The sequence below is a fragment of the Crotalus tigris genome, unplaced genomic scaffold (genome assembly GCF_016545835.1).
Source record: "Crotalus tigris isolate CLP2741 ecotype Arizona unplaced genomic scaffold, ASM1654583v1 scf7180000017604.1628558, whole genome shotgun sequence".
Taxonomy (NCBI): Eukaryota; Metazoa; Chordata; class Lepidosauria; order Squamata; family Viperidae; genus Crotalus; species Crotalus tigris.
In genome coordinates, this window is record NW_024096507.1 from 1092470 (window position 1) to 1116225 (window position 23756).

At 41.0% G+C, this 23756-nt stretch overlaps 1 protein-coding gene across 7 annotated transcripts in view; it reads left to right on the forward strand.

Moving 5' to 3' along the window:
• Nucleotides 1-23756, forward strand: part of PDE4D (phosphodiesterase 4D) — a 693804-nt gene that overhangs the window by 232051 nt on the left and 437997 nt on the right. The window contains exon 1 of one of the 7 annotated variants that reach the window (XM_039320043.1): nt 21057-21903. The exons of the other annotated variants lie outside the window; for them this stretch is intronic. Coding sequence (XP_039175977.1) covers nt 21497-21903 — 407 coding nt within the window. The 5' untranslated portion in view covers nt 21057-21496. Of the gene's footprint in view, nt 1-21056; nt 21904-23756 lie in introns of those variants that run through there. 7 annotated transcript variants of the gene reach the window in all.

Genomic DNA, 23756 nt, shown 5'->3' on the forward strand with positions numbered 1-23756 from the left:
ACATATTACAAAACATGCTGTAACGGCAGCTAATGTGTTTTTCAGATTTGGTTCATACATTTTTAAAAGAAAGCTGGACAATCCATTTTCCAATAATGAAACATTTTTAGATTATACCAGGACAACAGATAAGGAAGGATAGTTCCATGTTTGCTTGGGAGAAAGTAGCAAGCTATATCTTGTATGGCTTCTCTGTGTCATTTTACCAACAGTTTTGCTTAGCTGTAGAAGTTGCCTTATTCTAACTTTTCACAAAGCCCCTGAGCAAAACTCTCTTGAGCTCTTATAGGAAACTTAATATGATGGATGACTTTCCAGATGCAATAACCAGTGCCAGATTAACTGTAGATACATCAGTATAAGGCTGCTAGTAAAATCTGTTGTGATTTGTAAACCAGGATTTATGGCTTAGTACATTGCACAAATAATGTGATTATTTAATAAATATATATTTAAATAAACATTTAATGTGGCATCAGGCATTGTTAGTTGTGTGGCACAAGGGAAATTGAATGCCATTTTAATAGGCAAGAGATGGGACAACCAGCCAGAAATAAAGATAAGCAGCCAATTCTGGTGCTCTGGGCCTGTAGGCCACTTCATAAAATCATACCATGAAATCACAAGCTGCTTTCACTGAAGCATGAAAGGTAACAAGCTGCCATGGAGACCTCCTGCAATACCAGCTCTATTAGGATGTGATGACTTACTGGTGTTCCACACCATGATGTGATTTGGCCAAGCACAGATAGTCCATCAGGTAGGGAAGATTGTTTTCAGTGGGTCATTCAGCAAGTATTGAGGCAACCTTCTCTTGGAAAGATGCTAATTTTAAGACTGCCACATAGCCTCCTCTAACAGATGCTTTTTATTGGGCTATATTGCATTGTAATACAAGGAAATTAATATCATTTTGGTTAACGTTCCAGGGCTGGAGGAATCTTTGATCTCAGCAGTTCAGATGAGGTGGCAAATAAGAGGCAGGAGCCCTTACTGATGGTCAAGTCTTCTGTTTTGGCTAACATGAACAATTATTTCCTGAAGGGGAAACATGTGGGAACAACATGCTGCTGCAACAATTGGAAACTAAATTGGTCAGAAGAAACAGACTTGGCAGTGGATTAAGGTTTCAGTTTGTGTAGATTGCAGTCCTGCCAACACATTTTCTTCAGCTAGGTCTCCTAGTAGCAGTCCATGGACTCTGCATCTGTTCAGCACAAATCTTGCAACCCTGGCTGGGTAGATGACATAATGTTTGTGTCAGATTCAAAATACTCTCTCAGCTCAACTCTTTACATTTAGCCACAAGGCTTAATTTTGTATTCTGTACATTTTTTATACTGCTACAGCTGCTGCTGGCATAGTAATAGAAGTTCAGCTCAGCTGTCAACACTTTGGTCAGTAGTGATGAGCCTGGACCAATTGCTTTTCTGTTTCCTGTTTGTTTGACTCTGAAAAGTGAATGTATAAACACAAACACTTAAAACAGAAGTTCTTTGTTTTTAAGAAGAGAGATACAAATCTAACAATAAATTCTGAGAATATGGGAAAGATTTAATAATAGACCTTGGCTGGAAAGTTTATTGCTTTTGAAATGTGACTACGAAGATAACAATTGGGGAATAGGAATGATATGAAAGGTAGTTTCTCCCAAATGTTTCTTCTTTGTAATATCAGAGTTTAATTATTTGAACCTTTCCACAGGCTCCATAATGGATAATTGGGAGACTGCCCTTTCCATTTTGGCAGAGGCTTGGAGGGAAGATGTCAACATTTTACTGTAGTGAACTTGAGGTTATCCAGCCAAAAACAGTTCAGAATTAAATGTCCTCTGAAAAAGTTTACCATTCCTTCTTTCTTCATTTCAAAATGAAGCTGCTGCAAGCATTTTGAATCAGATTAAAGTTGACTGTGTTGTCTTTAAATCTCAGATCTCAGATGGAATCAGATCTGCATACCCCAAAGATTATTTTTTGTATTTGTTAAGACAATTCTTTCTGTCACATTAAAGATAGCAGTTTCAAGTGCTGAAGACTCTATATTCAGCCACAGGGTATCAACAACTATTCTAAGATGTGGGCCTTGTCTATTTTTCTTCATTTAGTATGTGTTTTCTTGCATCAGATATCCAAAATGGATAATATCTTCTTGTTCCTTTATTCTTGCTTACAATGGTACACTATAGTTTGAACTGCATAGATATTTTTGGTAGAAGAGAAATGTTTGATGAATGGGCCTCCTATCTTTAGGGCAGGAAGAATTGGGCAATTTATTTTCAGTCTCATTATTTTTTCAATGTTTTGGGCTTTCTCATATATTTCCATTTACTTAGCTACAGAATTTAATTGAAAAATACAGTGGAGGAAAAAAGTATTTTGTGTTATCAAAGTAAAAAGCTTTGAAATGGAGGGGGCCTTCCATTTGCCCTAGTTCAGAGCCCTCTCTGTGAGCATGCACACCGTCGCCCCAGTCCTAGGCCTTCAGCTGGGTTTTATAAAACCTTTTTGCTTTAGGCCTCTGCCGCTGTGTGCAAAAAAAAAAAAAAAGGTTCAATCAATAAATTTCAATGTCTCACAGGAAAAAAAAAAGACCTTGCAAAGCTGGAATTGATTGATTGAACTTTTTAGTCCCACCCAGTCTGCTGTTACCACCGCAGCGACGCCCACCCAATGGGCCATGCCCACCCAATTGGCCATACCCAGCCAATGGGCCACACCCACCTGGCACTCGACAATGCATAAGTGGGTTTTGAGTTGCAGTTTGGGCACTCAGTCTCTAAAAAGTTTGCCATCACTGCCCTAGTTGTCTCTAATAAGATCCTGGCAAACAATCATACTGAATTGCGCTGCTTATAACTACAGTAAAATTTCTCACTTATGAATTTCAGTTAGTAATTTATTCATAGAAGTATCAACCTATGATCAGGACATTGCTAAGCTGCTTGATTAGCATAGTTCTAAGGGAGTTCAGAAAAAATGCAGAAGATAATATTTGTTATTGAACTTAGTTTACTAAGAAATGTAGGGTTTGCTTATAGAATTTCTTGTTAAAAGATGGTTAAATGCATATAGGCAGTACTTGCCTCACTATTTATTTGGAAGTAAGTTCCATTAGAATCAGAACAAAGTACATACATTTGCTATAGAAATTATGCAAAATAAGAAATTATGCATGTTGTCTCAATTTGTAAAACACAGAGCAGTGTTTTCAAATTTTCTTGATGCAATATTTGGATTATCTATGTAGAATTCGGTTTTTTTATTAGATGTTCTGAATGTTTGTTATGTCTGCTTTTAAAATTCTGGCTTGGTTAAGAATCACTTTATAAGATTATATATCATTCCTAAAACATTTGTTCGTTTTTATTATGTTATCATTTGTTTTTATGATGCATCACACTTTCACAATTTAGTGTTAAGACATCTCCAGATCGTATTAGAAAATTCAAAGTGACTGAACATTCTAAATTTAGTTTTGCTAATAGATTAATTATTGACTGAAACAGGCTTAAAGAATATATTGTCCAATAATAATGCAAATATAATACAAATATTGTTGCTTTAGTACAGTCCCCAAGGAAGAATCTAATTTATCACAACTGATTGATTGTTCCATTGCAGCAGGAAACTAGTCTAGCAGGCTTTCTAACCATGCAAGATGAAATACTACTACAGGGCTTTTGCTGGAACTAACTGAATTGGGACTATTTTAAGGTATTGTGTAATTACTTTCCTCCAAGCTAATCTTCATGATTTAAAAATGGGTTGATTTGTTTAGTTTTCTGTATCAGATTAATGCAGTTCTTTAAACTGAAAAGATTTTTCTCAGTTGGGAAGATATTGTTTAAACTGTTGTTTAAGGGTAGAGGGATTTTAGAGATCAGACAGATGTACTGCAGCTCAAAATGTATCTATGTTCAATTATATATGCTATCCCAAATACTACATAGCTGTCCTTTATTTCTAATAAATGCGGAGTAGCCATAAATTAAAGCTATTTAAGATTTAAAAAGTGATTTCTAGAGTCTTTCATAAAAATACCAATAAGGAAAGTTCAATTAGGAATGGATATTTTATGGTAAACAAAATTGTGTAAGTCAGTGTTTTTCACACTTGGCAATTTTAGGGTGTGTGGATTTCAACTGCTAGAATTCTCCAGGCAGAGCTTTAAAATTGCCAAGTTTGAAAAACACTGGCATAACTCTTTTCTCCAATAATATTGTTATTAAAAACTATTACCCATCTCCCAAATCCATGTTGCATCATACTTAGCAAATGTATAATAATGTTTGAAATTTTGCTAAATAGTAGGTCCACTCAGGCCACTTTTGGCTGATTCAAAGGGTTAAGAAGTAATCTGCAAAATCAACTAGAACCATCATGATGGTTCATGAATGATTCCTCATTTCTTGACTAATGCAAAAAAGGGCCCTATAGCCGGTTTTGTGCAGTTAGTATGACAGCCGAGGGATCACGGGGCTCCGCACCCTACGGCTGATTTCTCTCTGTGTGGGGACCCTAAATAGGCCAAAAGCCACCCCAGAGAGGTGGCAAAGAAGGAGGGAAGCCCTACCGATCCTGGGGAGACAGCGGTCGATCCGGACGTCTGGGGAAAGTTCTTCAGAAGCCAGCAGAAGAAAGGCTAGCATCATTCGTGAATCTAGCCCAAGCTATATGCAGCCAAAGCTAAAAAGCACTGAATTAAGTGATCATAAACAGCGTGATTGAACTGGGTAAGAATATTGATTCTCTCTCTTCCACCTGACTGGTTTCCTGAAAAAAAAAAGAAAAAAACCCAGAAGTAAAAATCATCCGAAAGTGAGAGGGGGTGATTTTTGCTCCACCCTCCTCTAAACAGAAGCGGCAAATTAAATTTATGGGGAATAAAAATACACAGAAATAAAATTAATATAAGGTTTAAACTTGGAAAAGATGAAATCGATGCAATTTATTAAGAGTTTCTTGGCAAAAGATTATTGACAGAGATAAATGGCTTATTTGTTTTGAAAATTGAAAGATGGACTGGTGCTGACATCTAGTGATGGATGAAAATACTGCCCTAAATATACAGCCCAAAAAAACCCCTCATTATTGTGACCTTCAAAGCTTTAACCAAACAAAGAACAGCTGTAATAAAAGAAAATAAATCATTGTGGACTATCTCTATAAAATTTAGAAAAAAAATGACCTTCCAGGACTATAAATATTTTTTAAACTGTAACTTTAAAGCAATTGGCAGAGAAAGGATTTTTGGTCATTATGGAGCATCAGAGGTCTGCAGAAAGAATATAGCAAGAAAAAAATTAATACTTTCCAGGAGGAAATGTATGTTATGTTACAACAAATACAAATGATATTAATTTCAAACCATGAGAAAATCAAAAATGAATTTGAAAATTTAAATGAATGCATTTTCAGTTTAATGTCACAGCAAATAAATGATCAGACAACTGAATATAAACTAGTGGAAAGCAGACAACTGAATATAAAACTAGTGGAAAGAAACTTTGAGATGGAATTTAATAATGGAAGGATTCAGATGGACAAAATCTTCCAGGAAATACTGGACACAGAAAAGACAACTTATACATCAAGAATTCCAGAATTTGAGAGAATAAAGGTGATGGGAGAAACTAAGAAAGAAAGAAAGAAAGAAAGAAAGAAAGAAAGAAAGAAAGAAAGAAAGAAAGAAAAAGATTTCTGAGGAATATTTTCACAAAAACACTTTAATTGACTTAGCTTTCATACTGACAACAACATCTACAAAATCATGGGAAGATCTTGGGGTTCAATGGAATATACTGACTAGGAAAAATGCTTGGCAAAAAAGGGGTGCCCTTTGGGTCCTTCTTTACTTTGGCTGAAGAATGCCTTTCTTTCAGGACACAATGCAGCCTTCCCATTCTCTGCAGCCCATTGCGAACTCTAGCCAAATTAAGGTTTTTTAATCCAAGTTAGCTGAAGTGTTTTCCATCTTCTTTTGACTGGGAATAGCTTTTTCCATCATTTGTGGTTTGTTGGCCATAACTAATCAGATAATTGTGTAAGATCTGAGATCTGCTTATTTCTTGTGGCCATATTCAGCTGCTACAGGCATGTCCTCTCTGTTTTGGTTACCCACTGTACATATTGGTTGGCAGGTCACACATTGGTTGGAAAAATATGACTTTTAGAAGTTATATTTCCTCTGTCCTCATAAATCTCCTATGTGGTGTTTTGACAAGTTCAGTGAGGGAGAATTCTTCATTTCAGCAAGTGCTATTCTTTGTGAAACCTAGAGGATCTGAGAGGACAGTCATATCTCTCAGATCTCTCCCATGGTGTATCAGTAGGTCATGAGAATATCTGGGAAAGGATATTATGATTGCAAAGATCCCTCCCTCCTTCCCCATTGGTAGGTTCCACTAAAAGTGATACTGGTTGAAGCAAAAGAGCTTCAGGATTCTTTCCCACCATCCTATCCACAAATGGGGTGATAACAGCTTCAATCTTGATCATCCATCCAGCGAACCCAGACACCCCATGTAATGAATCAAATTGTGAAGGTGCTCTGTGGAATAGTAAAGGTGGAGGAGAAACTTTCTCATGCCTTATGTATAGATGTAGAGTGGCAGAGGTTGTATGGCTGGACAGGTTTTGTAATCCCATTGTGGATCAGGCAGATGATCCACAAGAAGAGTACAACTGACCTGGTAAAGCAGCAGTGGCTTCTGCCCCACCCCTCATCCTTGCAGACTAGCTTCTAAAAGATGCTTAAAACTTACTTTCTCCAGCAGGATGGCTGTAGAGTCCAATGGATGAGGTTCTATGACAGCCTTCCTGCCCGGCAGACTGGGTAAAAACTTTGGCCACACCCTTCCCTTGGGCGTGACCCCAGTTTTGACTCAGTCTCGAAGCCCGTTAGCAGCTAGAAATTTAGCTCCTGACAGAAAGATCTCAATTAGGCCTAAAACCCTCTCTCTTTACAAATTTCCAATTGATTAGCAAACTCACAGGGAGGCGGTTTTTTTCCTTCAGCCTTGGCTCCGAGCAGCTGACAGATCGCCGTTCAGTGTAGGCGTCGCCTCAGGAGGTGGTGAGAGTATCAAAAAAAAAAAAAAATTTGAGCCGAGAGAAGCTGCAAGAGGCAGTGGGGAAGCGCCGCTGACCTATATTCCTAGGATCAGCTGGGGCGCGCAAAACCGGGATTAGGGAAATTGTCGGCAAACGGCACCTCGGCCATTGCGCGAGTCACCAGATCCCCTGGGGAAGAGCGGTCCGCGCCGGGGGACTCGTTAAAACATCTTAAAATTAGTTTCTGCTGCCCCAAAGCCTTCCCAGCCGGCGGAGCGTCGGCTGGACCCAAAACCGCCATTTTTGAACAGCGGAGCAACCGCTAGATCCAAATCCACCATTTTGAGCCTTGTGTTTCTCCTTGGCAGTGAGTGGGAAGGCGTGGCCTCCACCAAGACTCCATTTTGGGTGGCCTTTTTTTTTGTCCAGACAGAGTGAGAGACTAGAGCCTCCATCTTAGGTGGCCATATACGTGGAGTTTTCCACAAAGGACAGATGAGAGAGGGCGAGGAAAGAGCAAATAAGAGAGTTTATTAGCACACCCAGTGGACTATCTTTACAGCCACATAGTGGAGAATACATATTTACAAGACCATCAAACCATTTGTCCTCTAATCCGGGCCATTACAGTTGCCCTTGGTGAAGCAGAGGGAGGAATAAATTGATCCACTGTTCTTCAGCGTGACCTTTAGTCACTGCTCCACAGGATCCCCCTTGCAAGGGACCTGTCTGTCCGGCCATTGTTCGTTCCTCTGTGCAGAATAAGCCGTTAGGCTTTAACTCCTGCAACTGATCTGCGTAGAATTGTTCCCCACCCCAGGTATTGCCTACTCGGGATACCTGGTCACAATGGCAGACAATACCTCGCATTCAGCTATGCAGGGCCCCCAATTACCCCCCCCACAACAACAAAAACGCAGATCCTCAGAATCTGAGGGGGGGGAGAAGAAGGCTAAAACAAAGCACCTGATTCAAAGGGGCCCATCCAAAACAGCTGAGCGAGAGGCCTCGAAGAGACATTTGGCTCTAGAAAGACAATTTGCCAGGGCCCAGAAATCCAGTTCCAATGGGACAAGTATGGTTTCCCCTGTCCCATTGGTGGCCCCTAATACAGAACCTACTTCCCAGGAAGTTCTCAGGACTTGGTCTCCTCTAGGGGAAACCGAACAGTTGGACTCCTCCCACTCTTCTTCACCTGACTCGTCACCAGACCATACTCCCACTGTGGCGGCGTCCACGGACAGAGCCCAGGAGGATGTATGGTCTGCCCAATTTTAGGCATTCATGCAGGATGCCTTTTCCCAGTTTATGGCCTCTAAGGGCCAAGTAGCCTTTCAACCATCCCTTAAGGGACGAAGCAAGGCTCCGGCTACAAACATTTCTGAGACATCCTCTCAAATAGGAGAGGGAGAATGACTAGACCTAGACATGTCTGATATGCCCCTCTCGGAGGATGAGGGGACCGCTCCTGAGCAGGCAACAAGCTCTGGCCTCTTTGATCCAGCTCTTCTAAAATCACTTTTGATAAAGGCAGTCTCTATGGTCAATTTGACCTCAGTTCAGGAGGAAAATCCTTCTACTAGCAAGGAGGCAAACCCTCTCTTTGCCAAGAAAGTTCCACAGGACAAGTACATCCCTTGTCCTGAGGTTTTCCGCACCACGGTAGAGGAGCAATGGGTTTCCCTAGCAACACCACCTGCACCTAACAGCGTGGAAAGGAAGCTATTCAATGTTTCTCCTTCCTTTTCGGGCATGTTAGATGTCCCCGTAATAATAGTCCCTTGATCTCATTATTTTCTACTTCTGCAATTCCAGGGGACATGGCGGAGGCCTTGAAACCAGAGGAAAAGAAATTTGAGCACTCTCTCTGTCATTCTCACATGGCCGCAGCCTGGGTGGCCAAGGCGGCAACGTCATCATCATTCTTCGCCAGGGCGTGTATTATGTGGCTTCGCGAGCTACAAACCACTGTACCTCCAGATCAGGTCAGAGCTCACCAAACTTTGGCCAAGATACTGGCGGCCTCACAATTTATGGCTGACGCCTCACTTCACACAACCAAGTATGCGGCAAGATCGATTGCGGCCACAGTAGCCTCTCGCAGATTACTGTGGCTCAAAAATTGGAAGACAGATCTGAAGGCCAAGTGGCGCCTATCGACATCAAAGTATAGTGGGTCATTTTTGTTTGGACCCATTCTGGACCCTCATGTAAGCGAGAGTAGGGACAAAAGGAAAATTCTAGCACATCCATCAAAGAAATTAGACAGGAGAGGCAACCAGGAATTCCAGAGGCAAAGTTTCCGCCCAGGCAACTCCTGGGACTGGAGACAGCCCTTTCGATCAGGGCAGTCCTGGGACTGGTCTAGAGGCTCACGATCCTTCTATTCAAGACAGGATCGTTCCCAGGATCGCCCAAATATGGGAGCCAGAGGCCAATTTCAATCCAGGCGTCCCTTTAGAGGATCTTGAGGCCGACCCTTTAAACGCTCCAAGTGACGCCAGACAGGACACTCCCATATAGGTCAGTTAGGGAAATCCATCGAGGTCTGGGAGCAGACCACTACCGACGTCTGGGTCTTGGAGACAATCAGGCATGGCCTGACCTTAGACTTTTGTTCTCCCCCACCAAACCGATTTATCAGATGTTCCATTTCCAGAAAGGCACACAAGGCAAGGCTGATAACCTCGGCCATAGCACACCTCTTGTCAATTCAGGCCATAGAAAGGGTACCAAAGGAAGAGGAAGGAAGAGGATTTTATTCCATCCTCTTTGTGATCCCAAAGACATCAGAGGGTGGAGAGCAATATTGGACCTAAAGGGCCTGAATTATTACGTAACTTACAGGAGGTTCAAAATGCAGTCCCTGAAATCCATCCTAGCCAGTGTCAGGAAGGGCGACCTCCTATCCTCAATAGATCTCACGGAGGCGTACCTGCATATTCCCATCCATCCCAAATACCGCAAATTCCTCAGATTTACCTACGCACACCGGCATTACCAGTACAGGGCTCTACCCTTCGGCCTATCCTCAGCCCCAAGGGTATTTACCAAAATTCTAGCAGTAATAGCGGCCCATCTCAGAGCGATGCCGGTGCGTGTACAGTTTTATCTGGGCGACATATTGATTCAGTCCAGCTCACACGAGCAAGCAAAATTAGACCTCCAGACCACAATCCGAGTTCTACAGGATCACGGATTCTTGGTCAATGTAGAAAAGAGCCATCTCACTCCCTCAAGGAAGCTACAGCATCTAGGAGCGGTGATAGACTCATCCCAGTGCAGGGTATATCTTTCCCAGGAACGTCAAAGCAGCATCTTCAAACTGGTTCATCAAATCCAGAGAGACAAGAGAGTACCTTTGTTACAGCTCTCGAAGCTCCTGGGAAAGATGATATCTTGCATGGGCATTGTCCCATGGGCAAGACTCCACTCAAAGGAGTTGCAGTGGTTCCTCCTCCCCTATCAGAGGAGGAGCCTCAGTACCTCCAGCAGGAGGGTCCTTGTACCAAAAGATGTGCTGAAATCACTGAATTGGTGGATATCCCCCAGGATGCTCAAGGGGAGTATATTCAGGGAGTCGAACCGGATCACGCTCACGACAGACGCGAGCCTATTCGGATGGGGAGCCCATCTGGGAACTCAGATAGCACAGGGCCAGTGGAATCAGGAGGACCTCATTCACAGCATCAATTGGCTGGAACTTCAGGCCATTCACCTGGCCCTGCGTCAACTCTCCCACCTAGTAACGAGAACACACGTTCTCGTTCTAACAGACAACGTAGCAGCCAAGGCCCATGTCAACAAGGAGGGAGGAACATGATCCGCAGAACTAATGCAGGAGGCATCAGCTTTGGCTCGGTGGGCGGAAGCAAATGTGAGTTCCATCAGAGCGGAACACATCTCAGTGGAGGCAAACCTCCAGGCAGACTCCCTGAGCAGAGCCAAGGTGGATCAGTCGGAATGGTGTCTGGATCCGGCTCTGTTCCAGGAGATCTCCCGGAGGTTCGGACAATCACATCTGGACCTATTTGCCACTCCGAAGAACACACAAATACCCAGGTTCTTCTCCAGATTCCCGACTCTGGGATCAGAAGGAACGGACGCTCTCAGGTGTCGGTGGCCGGCGCAACTCCTGTACGCTTTCCCACCGCTGCCATTAATACCGGCAACCATACGCAAGTTGATCCTGGAAGGTGCGGAGGTAATCTTGATTGCTCCACATTGGCCATGGTGCCCGTGGTTTGCCAACCTCGTGGATCTTTCGATATCCCCCCCATGGAAGATTCCCCCGGACTGAGTAATTCTCAGCCAGGGCAAGCTTTTACATCCAGATCCTCAGTGGCTACAACTAGCCGCTTGGCATTTGAGCGGCAAAGTTTAGCCATGCAATCCTATTCCTCAGGGTTGATATTGATCATGCAAGCATCAAGACGACCTTCGACAAACAGGATCTACGATGCTACATGGAAAGGCTTTTGCAGGTGGTGCGTTCTACTTCACCTAGATCCAATCTCAGTATCTATTCCCAATATTCTAGATTACCTATTAGAAGGACTTAATAGGGGCTTATCTAGTCAACACTATTCGTAGACAGGTATCGGCCCTCTCAACTGTAATTTCCTGTGACAACTTAACCTCTCTGGCGCAGCATCCAGCGATTAGCGCCTTTTTGAAAGGTGCGGCCAATACTAAACCTCCTGTTATACACAGGTATCCGTCTTGGAACTTGCCTAAAGTTCTTCAAGCTTTGATATCAGCACCCTTTGAGCCTCTCGACTCATGTTCTCTCCATCACCTATCGTTAAAGGTAGCCTTTTTAGTGGCTATCACTTCAGCGAGAAGAATTTCAGAACTAGCAGCACTATCAGTGAGGAAGGGTCTCTGTACCTTCTCCAAGGACAAGGTCGTACTTAGACCAGACCCTGCATGCATTCCAAAGGTAAACAGTATTTTCCACAGATCTTAGGAACTGATTCTTCCTGATTTCTGCCCAAAACCCAGACATAGACTAGAACATAGATGGCACAAACTGGATGTATGTAGAGCGTTGTGTTACTACGTAAAGCGCACTTCGTCCTTCCGTAAGATGGAAGCATTATTTGTTTCCTTCCAACCATCAACTATGGGAAAGAAGGTGTCATCTGCTACCGTGGGTAGGTGGATCAGAGCTTGTATAGCTCAAGCCTATGTCTCGCAGGCACTCCCAGTGCCCCCACACATGACTGCCCATTCAACACGCAGCGCGGCCACATCTGCTGCGTGGTCCACACAAGCATCGGTGGAAGAGATTTGCAAGGCCGCAACCTGTCTTCTCCCTCTGTATTCATCAGGCATTACCGTTTAGACTCCTTTGCAGCAATGGATGCTGCCTTTGTTATAAGAGTGCTACAGCAAGTTGTATCTGCTCAGGATTCAGTGGCCTAGACACTCCCTCCCAGGGGGAAATGAGGGCTTTGGTATGTCCCATCCATTGGACTCTACAGCCATCCTGCTGGAGAAGGGGCGTTGTCTTACCTGAACCCCTTTTCTCAGCAGGATGATGTAGAGTCCAAGCCCCCCCCCCAGGTATTAGGTCTAGGCAGGTAGTGGACAAGGAGCTACTATATCAAATCCAACAAACAGATCTCACCTCAGTCAAAACTGGGGTCACGCCCAAGGGAAGGGTGTGGCCAAAGTTTTTACCCAGTCTGCCGGGCAGGAAGGCTGTCATAGAACCCCATCCATTGGACTCTACATCATCCTGCTGAGAAAAGGCGTTCAGGTAAGACAACGCCTCTTTACCCCCAGCCCTATCCCAAGCTAAAAATAATGATTAGTCGATAATGTTCCCACTGGCGGGTAAGCCTTGCAGTAAATTGTTACAAACCATTCAATACCTTCATTAATGAAGCAGAAAAGTGTTGGTCCATGGGGGCAGCCAATAAATGCTGGCATACTTTGCATCACTTCATGGACTGAAGAACAGCATGTTAAACCAGCAATTTTGAGATGTCAATTTTTTAAAACTCACTACTTAAGCTTTTACTTTTTTTCAGGATGCAAAGAAGCAGGGAAAAGGAACTGAATGCAGTTATATTGCTAACAGAGCTACTCTTTAATCACATATTATTCCTCTGGCTCACCAATCCAGTACTTTGGAAGAAATGCTGAGCCCTTGTTTACAAGTATAATCCAATTTTCTTTTCTTTTTAAGGGGAAAAGATACAGACATTTGTATTGTTTAAAAAGCAGGGTTTGAAAGAGCCTCGTTCCTAAACTACTACATTTAGTTCTCTGAGATAGATCAGGTTCCTTCCAAAGGGGACTTTCAAAGTTTCATCACAGATTACTAAACAATACTTATTTCTATATTTATTCCAAGCCATTAAAAACTGGCCTGGCAGGGAAAATTTGGGCACATGAAATTTCCCTAGGTTTTATCCCCATTGAAGAGACAGGTTTTCTATATAAATCAGATGTGGACATCACTTTGCCTAGATTGTCATGTTTCTTTGAATTATTTTCTGATGTTTCCAAACATTAGATCTTCTCTAATGACTCCTGCTTTTACATTATGTGTCCATGAGTTCTTTTTTGTCCTCTTTTCCATGGTACTTTCAATCATTTTCCCCAACATAACAATCCAAAGTCACCAATTTCTTTTCACTCATCTGTTCTGATGGCTTAGCTTTTGCCCTTATTACAATTGGAAAAATCATAGCCTTGACATATTTATATTTTGATATCTGTTCACTGTAGCATTTTGTTAAATTTATTGTAATCTTTCAAGTAGCAGTTGTCTCTTTGTTTCATGGCTATAATCATAATTTTTATGAATGTTTGAGCCTTGGAGGATCTTCAACCTCTTCTCCACCTATGTATATCGGGTTGGCATTGTCATGACCTTAACATTTTAAAATATGGAATAGCAGATCAGGTTTTCATTTCCATTCCTTCATCTTCAACAAAGCATCTGTTACCGGTAAGTCTTTTTCACTTCCAACTGCCTGCAGTCTGACTGGCAGTAGATAAAGCTAAGCCATCAATCTAAAATTGTTGATGTTTTCTCCCATTATTATAATTCCAATTTTAAGTGCATAATTTCTTACAATATATTTTGCATGTAAGTTAACTAGATAAGGTGGCAATATACACATTCTTCAGTGCACACTTTTCCCAACTTTATAATATTTGGTTCCCATATTCCATGTTGCATTCTAATTATTGCTTCTTACTTATCAAACACACTCTTTGATAGGTATGTGAAGTGGTCAGTTTTTAAGAGTTAACTATGTTAGTTAGTCTAAGATAGTTAACTCTTATTGAATGTCAAAAGTCTTAGTATAATCAATAACCTTTTTCTTTTCTTTTACTTTATTATGGTCTTAAACCAAACTCCATACATAAAACTCAGCCATAAAAGAAAACTATAATAAAGAAAGACGTGCATCTAATCCACCAGGGCTACTGTGATGCAATAAATCCTTAATACTAAAAAGCAATACTTTTCAACTCTGTATGTTACCTTCAAGAGCAGCCAAGCAAAAACAGGCATCTTTTCTGCAACTTTCTTACCTTTTCTTATATTAAATGGGTGTTCACAATGTTATTGAGGTGTCTGGGTCAGAGCTATGTATATTTTTGAAGTCTAAATTGCAAAAACTTGAACATTCATACTACCATGTGAGCTAAATATAATTTTTCATTAGTTTGGGTATTCTTTAGCTCTGCCCTGCTTTGGTATTAAAATATAAACCAATCTTTTCTCTTCTCTGGACTACTACTGTGAATTCTCACAAACTGCAGTTACACTTCACCTGTATCATCTTTTATGATTTTAAACAGTTCAGCAGGTATTGTCAGTTCCCATGGTTTTGATATTAGCAATATTTTCTTAATCCTACTTAAGTTCACTTTCTAAAATGTCTGAATATAGTTAAGTAGTCAAACTTTTATACCATATATATCACCGATTTGGGACATTTTTTGTATAGCTCTTCAGTATACATCTCTTCTTTATGTCTGTCCTCTATAGTAAATCTTAAACTTCGTGTCTTTTATCAAGTTTCTCATGTGTTCTGTATTTTAATTTTATAAAATAAGAACAATAAAGTTTTGATGTTTCATTTTATTCTCTATTTATCTGCAGTACTTTCTTAGATACAGTTCCTTGTCCCTTCTTGCTCTTTTCTGCAATTCAAATTCAGGTTTACTTGGGCACTTCCCTCCCTCCCTCCCTTTTGCTTGAATGAATAATGTTATTTCACCTGTTTTTGCATTTTGTATCCATGATATCATCATTTCTTCAGGAATTATTCATAATTACATCTTTTTTCATTGTCATAATATATTTGTATGGAATATTGCAAAATTGTATTTCTTTGGAAGAAGTAGTTCAAGATCTGAGATGCAATCAACAAGAAGTCTTTTTAATGACTGAAAATAGCTTCTCCATCTTCACTTACAAAGTATATAATCAGTTTGATTTTGCTGATGTCCATGTGTAGGTCATCTTTTAGATTGTTGGGAAAAGGTATTTGCTATAAATATTGAATTTTTTTAGCAGAACTATGCTTCCTGCTTTGTTCCAGACACCAAGGCCATTTTTTCATTACTTCAGGTTTTTCTTTTTTACTTTCAGCTGTAGAATTCTAATCACCTCTAGTAAGTATATCATTTTTATATTCTTATTTTATTGACAAGCTGCATATAATCCTAAATTCTTTCAGTTTCTGCTTCCTGTGCATCTGTGGTTGAGAAGAAACTAGCTTCACCATAATATTAATAGGCTGGCCTTGGGCTCAAACTAATATCATTATATCATTTTGAGGAGTTTTATTCAATCTCTGACGATTTTCTATTAATAACATGACTATTATTTTTCCCGTATGATTTTCTTGTCTTCAGTAAAAGATCTTTCTGTCAGGATGTTCCCAGTATGTCAACATTCCCTCTTGACATTTCTGCTCTAACAATCTCCTTAGTTCATGGTTCTGACATTCCACTAGCAGTGGGTCTCATATCATTACAGTACTAAATTTTTCTTTTACCTCTGGACACATTAGCAATTAAATATCTTTTTCAGCTTTAACCCAGCCAATGATAGACACTATAACTCTTCATATTTGTTTTTTACACTTCTCCAAGAGCTTATTGGATATTTCTTCCAGTATGAATTGGTTGAGAATATCTATTTTGTTTTCTTGGCAGATTCCTGAAGTGGCTTGCCAATTCTTTTCTCAGTGGAATTCATATAGTCTGATTTTTTGTCTATGACCCTCTTGTCATGAATGACTCATCTGGAGGTCATTGAGATGTATAAGTCCCTTCACTCCTATCAAATAACAATTCCTGAATGAATATAAATTAGTTATATACAGGGCTTTTTTTTCTCATAGAACGCCCAGAATGGAGTTCTGGCACCTTTTTTGGATAGAACCTTATAGGGTAGGCAAGGCAGGTTGTCTGACGTGTGTGAGATCTGGCACCTTTTTTTTCTTTTTTTTACAAAAAATGCACTGGTTATATAAGTAATAAATGTTATAATCACAAACTGTGATAAATACTCCTTTAAGAAGAGTTTGATGCATTCTGGTGACTATTTACATATTTCTATAATATGTAATATTCTTAGCAATGGTAGTGAAGTTTTCTCTCAACCTTCTAGTATGCTTTTTCAACTTCTCAAGTGGCCTAAAACCCTGAGATTTCTTGGTTGTCTCCCATCCAAATAATATCAAAGTTAGGAGAGAGAGGGAGAGGGAGAGGGAGAGGGAGAGAAGTTTGCTTTACGGACTCCTACTTGCAATGAAAAATGCCCAGATCTCTCTTTTTTGTATTTTAATTTAATATAAGCTAGCTCTATAGTCCTAGACTTGATTAAGCAGATAAATAAATCGAAGGAAATAAAGACTAACAATTGACAGAGACTAAGTGGTAGACGGCTTATATAAGGAAATTGAATGTGGCTTTGACTTATGTTGTTGTTTTCAAATTACATTTGTATCTTGCCCTTTTTCTGGAGTTCAAGGCAACATAACACTTTATCCCCTAACAGCAATTCTCTGAAGCTGGTTGGGATGAGAGAGGCAAATGGTCCCGTGAACTCCAAGGTTGTGAGGGAACTTGAACTTAGATTTCTTCTGTCCTAGTCCAATACTGCAATCATTGTTATTACACTAACTCTCTAATCCATATATTATTGAAATAGTTCTTATGATAGTAACATGGGAATGGAGACAAAATCACTTCAGAAGGGTGATGTAACATTTATTTCAAGCAAAGGTGCTACAGTTTTGATTCTTCCTATACATCATTTCCTTCCAATATTGTTCTTCCATTATGATTCTGTCAGTTTAATACAGGAATCTGTCTTAGGAAAGCAGTATATTTCTTGGTTATGGGTGACTCTGGCTTTTGTCCAAGGTGAGATAATTTGATGTCCTTCAGATTAGTTGGGCTTCAATACTTCAACAAGCATGGCTGATGACAATAAATTGTAGTCGAAAACTTTTGAGGCTACCACATTGTCTGCCCTGTCTTAGTATCAAGAACTTTATTATTTTATAAAAAGTTTCTGAAAAAGATATCAGACAGTCTGATTTATGCCACAATTTTATTCATATTTAGCTGAACGTAAATGGCATTCAATTCGGAAGCCCATAAAAATTAATGAAGCTTTGAATATAAATGCCATTGACTTCATTGGATCCATCAAAATATGGTCAACTGTAGATCAAACCTAATGAGACTTATTTTTGTGTAAGCATGCAAAGTTGTGTGGTTAATTAATGAAGGAATTTGCATTTGTATGCCTCTCAGTCCCAAGACTATGAGGCAAAATAAAAGAAACAATTAGCAAAAACCATAATTGTAATAAAACCAGCAACACAAATAACATGCATGAAAAGTAAAGTGAATGTGCTAACAACTTAGCTCAGGGAACTTAAAGCAGCAACTTGGTTCTTCTGTTTACTTTTCTTCTCCTCACATGCTTTTCCTGTGCATGCAGCCAGGCTGGTATGAGAAACAACTATATGAAATAATAATTAGAATGGTTGGGAACAGATGCACCAAAGAGAAAATCAAGCCACGTGCCATCAACCTTTTTCTAACATGTCTTCCATTTTTGGAGGACCAATACATTTCCTCACAATAGAAAAAAATTGAAAGCAAATGTTATATGTAATGAAATTGTTTTGGCTGCTATAAGACATTTTTTAAAAAACTGTCAGTAAGTTTGCATAAATTCTTGAAATTCTTAGCTGGTTGGATTTCACCTTATGAAACAGTATAACATAACTATCTTTGATCTGTACTATGCTTAGACTAAATTACTCTTCCATTCAAACTATTTGCAATTTATTATTTATGGTATAAATTATTTTCTGTTAGAAATATATGTGTTGTGAATCCTAAATATAACAGGTGCAAGTTATTGACTCTTTGAAGTAAAAACTAAGAGTTTTGACAGTAAGAAGAAAATTTTCTCAGAATTTGAAGTTCAAAATTCTGCAAAAATTGTGGCATAATTAGGCATTCCCTGGGAAAATAAATTTATCCCTTGTACAATATCAGGAAAAGGAAGCACTAAGAAATTGTGGAGAAAGGAAAGATCAACTTCCTGCATGTAACCCTGTTCTTGCAAAAACTGGGAGTGTCAATCTCTATTCAACCTCCATCCCAGATAGTTTTGATTTGATATGGAATAGAATAAATAGGTTTCTTGCTTTCCTCAGCACATATATAATGGATTCCTTGTACAATGAGACATTGTTCTTGATATTCAGAGGAATGGCTATCCTGTGGAATACTCATGGCCAATAGCCATTAATAGTGCTACTCTGTCTGGATAAGTGTTATATACTCTAACACAACCTCTATTGAAAATATTCAGAAGCTTCATTTTCATTTTGAAACATTTTGGAAATGGTGTGATCAGAGATGTTCTTTATTTTCCCAGAACATAGGACAGAAAACAGTGATAAAAATGGACAAATTCATAATAGTAGGGAAAATTTCCTAGGCTTTTATCTGAGTGGACAATAGATTTCCCTTCACTGTAAGGAATTTAAATTCTTAATGAGTAGACAGTTGGACTCTGACCTGTCCGACCCTTCCAGTTTTAGACTTCCTTATTAAAACAACTTCACTGCTACCCATTGTTATCTGGATGCAGTTCAAACTGCTGCTGGACACAGAAAGCTTTATATGCCTTGGGACTGAGAAAAAATCATATCCTCTTTCATAGGATGAAATAATGATTCACTTAAGAATTCTTTGTATTTATTATTCAGAGAAAGAATTCCATCTAACATAATTTGAATGTGGCTTAAATAAATAAAACTGTAATACCATAACTCCATGAAATGTGAATATAGTCTAGAGTTAATTATGCTTCTTCTATTCCTTAATACTTCTAACTGAAATGTGTTTTTTTGTGAGTTAATTAAAAATAGATGAATCAATGAACTATACGTTGTCACATTAAAGTTTACATTTATGAATTACAGTTTGTTAGTAGTTTTTGACGGGTCTCTGGAAATCATATCCAAGCATTGGGGAGCAAATGGAATTGTGCAGCTTTGCTCAGTGCCTCTTTGATTTTGTCTTTAGTTGAGTCGCTAAGGACTGGATGTTCTAATGAATATCAAATGAAAGCTGTTTTTCCTTTACTCCTTTTCAATCTCTTCACATCTCCCCTGCTAGGCCTGAAGAGAATGGCAAGATTTGTTTAACAGGTTGATTGAAAACATGAGCAAGAATAGTATTAGAAGAAGGGATTTCTTATTGTCCCAAAAACTGAGTTTGTGTGAAGTCTTCCAAAAAGCTAATCAAAAATAGTTGTAACCAAATTCAATATGTTGAGTGGATTTAATTGCTAATTCTTTATCTGGTTAAGTCTGTTTTGTAAATATTGCGTATTGATTGCAGCATTAGAGATTCACTTGTACTGTTTGTTAATACCTGCGTGAACGTCTCCATTCTGTCACAATATTTTAAATCCTAAGGATTTAAAATGTAGTGTTTCATTACTGTGAAGGCAAAGATGAATTATAAAAAAATAAAGTTTTATGATATGTGGGGATGATTGGTTACATGTCTCTGAATATACAGTAATTTAACTATTGAATCAGATTTAATGATTAAAACCTGCTGGTTAAAAGTTACTACACTATTGCAAAGTATTTTTTTTATATAGTCATTATCATTACTATCAGTTAAACTAGGTTTTCACATGCAGAAGTATGTTTTGGGTTTTTTAAACAATCCCATTTACTATTTAATAATTTAATTTTCACAAACATACCCTAGTCCATTACACTGAGAGTTTACTTTATGGGTACACTAATCATGAATCCAAAACGTATTCTCAGTTGCTATAATCGTCCTAAGCAATTATTTGCTCAACTACAGTTAAGTAAAAGGAAGCAAGGTTCACACAACATGTTAAATAATCCTCATTAGCTAATGATCCGGCCCACATCTGCTTCGCCTGACTTTTTTTAAAAAGAAATTCTTCTCAGGTAGCTGACTTTGCTCTTCAGCAGAACTATTTAAATTGAAATCATTTTTCCGCACCTTTTTTTTTAATTCTCCCTCTTTGAATCTCAAAAAGTTCAGAAATGACTGGTTTATGATGAAAGTGCTCCACTCTTTCCTCTGATTAGCGGGCACAGACATCGCTATAATTAAAACATTGGCAGTGTTGATTCACAGGAAAGACTGCTGGGGGAAAGAGGGACAAGAAGAAAAGAGGCGCGCGCTTGCGCGCTCCTGGCATTTTTCCATTTGGAGGAAGCGCTTGGCGAGGCTGAATGGGGAATCCTTCCCACCACCCCCAACCCCTGCAAACAGGAAGAAAACCACCCACCCAGAGAAACCAGGGAAGATCCCGAGGAGGAGCTAAAGAGCCGCGGCGTTGCTTGCCCTCCGCCCCTCTGCTTCGCAAGCGACGTCGACTTCGGGTAACTTTCCGACCCGAAGTCACCTCCCCGCTGCCAGCCCTGAAAGGCGAGCGGGAAAGCTCAGGGAGGCGAAAAGGTAGCCTCTGAGGTCGGGAGAAGCCGGCGAGCCTCGTTTGCTTCCTCGCCTCAGCTTGCTTCTCGGGGCGGCGGAGGCTCCTGCCCTTGTACGCCTGGCGGCATGAAGCCGGGCGGCGGCGGCTCCTAGCGGCTAAGGGAGGGGAGAAAGTACGGCGTTGCTCTGCCGCCACTCGGCAACAGCGCGACGCGGGAACTGTCCAACTTTTCAGCAGCGCAGTTGCCTTCCGCACCCTCCAAGCCGGGCGGCCGAGCGCGGGGAAGGAAGGGGCGCACCAACGGCGGGAGCGGGCGAGCGAGCGAGGCTGCCGGGGAAGAAGCCGGCCGCTGCTGCCGCTGTCGCCGCTGCCTCTCCGAGCCGCGGGAAGAGCGACATTAACAGCGGTGCTTTTTCTTCAGCCCTGCCCCGACCCTCAAAGCATGGAAGCTGAAGAGAACCGCCCCAACCTGGCAGAACCGGCGCCCGGCGGCGGCAGCATCGAGAAACTGCCGGCGCCCAAGCATCTGTGGCGCCACGAGCACCACTGCCGCTACCAGCTCCGGCAGCAGCACCACTTCCTCGTGCACCAGCCGCAGGCGCCCCAGAACCAGCCGCCGCCTCTCCCGCCGCCGCCGCCGCCTCCACCCCCTGCTTCTCTTCCTCCAGCCTCGCGGGGTCGCGTCGTCGGGGGCGGCGGCAGGGTGAGGCATCGCGGCTATTCGGACACGGAGCGCTACCTCTACTGCCGAGCCATGGACCGCGCGTCCTTCGCGCTGGAGACCGGCCACCGGCCCGGTTTGAAGAAATCCAGGATGTCCTGGCCCTCGTCCTTCCAAGGCTTCAGACGGTACGCGGGAAGGGCGAGGGCGAGGGGAAAAGGGGCTCTGCGCGGCGGCGGCGGCCGGGGCCATTTCAGTCGCCCTCCGCCATCCTTTCCGACAGGTGAGGGAAGAAGGGGCGAAGTCAGGGAGAAGGTTCGTGGGGAAGGGGCGGTGGAGGGGCACCAAGCCGTGCGGAAGAGCCAGGGAGGCTGGCCAGGAACCGGGCGCCGGGAGGTCAGAGCGCTGAAGGAGAGCGGATTCCAGACCCCGCGGAAGACGTGCCGGAACTGGGTGGAATCGGTCGAGCGGCTGTAGGCTCTGGGCATCTGGACGTGATATGTAGGCAGCTGCTGTGTCTTGATCTTTTTTGTCCAAAGCAGGCCGAGTTTAAAAAAGAAAAGGAGAGGAAGCAAAGGAACACTGATCCTTTTGCTCTGCAAACACAAAACAAAACTATATCTGTCTCTATATGACATGCCTGGGTGCTTGTACGCGTGTGTGTGTGTGTGTGTGTGTGTGTGTGTGTGCGCGTGTGTATTAACAACTGGATATGAGTAACCAAATCTGTGAGTGAAACAATAATCATCTCCCCAGATCTTTCATGGTATGAATATCTTACCAGGGTAGCATTGCAAGCTTTTCATCAATCTACTACCCTCCAGATGTGTCAGCTGTAGTGTACATAGTCCCCTGAAACCACAGCCATTGGTACCAAATTGGAAAAGGCAGAATTAAAATCTCACACTTGGCAGGAAATCTGCAGCAAGGGCTTTCTGTATTCTTTGTCTTCCCTCCTCTTCTCACTTTCCTCTAGGGCATATATGAGTATATTGCCTTATTTTTTTAAAAAATCTAATGATCATTTGCTTTCTTTGCTTTAGTGAACATGCTAGGAATTAAAGCTTTAAAATACCACCCCTTCCCCCCAAATGAAATGACTGCAACTTGATGGATAGGCACACAGCTGGCCTTTCTTGGATGCTGTTAGTTGATTTAGAGGAAAAGGCATGGAGAAAGTGAGTCAGAGGTTGTAGTTGTTGCAGATATATATATACCAGTAGTAGCTGATAGATCAGAGGGTGACATCACTCTTTAAGGAAAACTTCATTTGGCAATCAGCAAAGAGCTGCTAGTGGCAAGATATAATAGTTTCATTTACGTTATCTAATTTTGCTTGAAGTGAGCAAAACTATATCATTTTCATTTACGTATGTTATGAAGAAGTGGTGTGGGGAAAAATAATTCTCATCTTAGTATTTGCTCTAAATTCTTCAAAATCTGGGTTAGTTTGCTGTAGCTAAGGACTGTAATACAAATATCAGATTTTGTTATGCGCCACATCTTAGTATAACATAATCTTGTCCAGTGGTCATTGTGCTGTTCTTGAAAAGAAGGAAGTAGTTATCAAAAGCAATTATGTTGAATATTTCTACATTCTTCATTATCATTATCATTTTGGAGATGAACCATTACTTAGTGCAAATGCTACAGATAACTATTAATGTCATTTTTCTTTCTCTTTAACAGGAATTGCATATTAGAACAATTGTGTTTTTAAAGTTTCCTACAGTTATTTTGCTAGAAGGTAAACAATTCATGTGGGGTTTCCAGCATTAGTGACTTATGGGGTCTTCTGTTATGCCAATGGGTCAGTCTTCATGTGACCCCAATGATGGCTGGATATCAGTACAAAGTTCTCTAGGTGTACTGGGAAAGTGAACTTATGAAGCATAGATACCAAGGTAGATTGTACTGGCAACCATGCCCCTCTTTCTGTTCTCTTTATTCTACTGGGACTTACTGGGATAGGATCAGACTGAGTTAATCAACTTTTATTAGAATTGTAAATATAGAGATTTTATATATACTGTGATGGAAA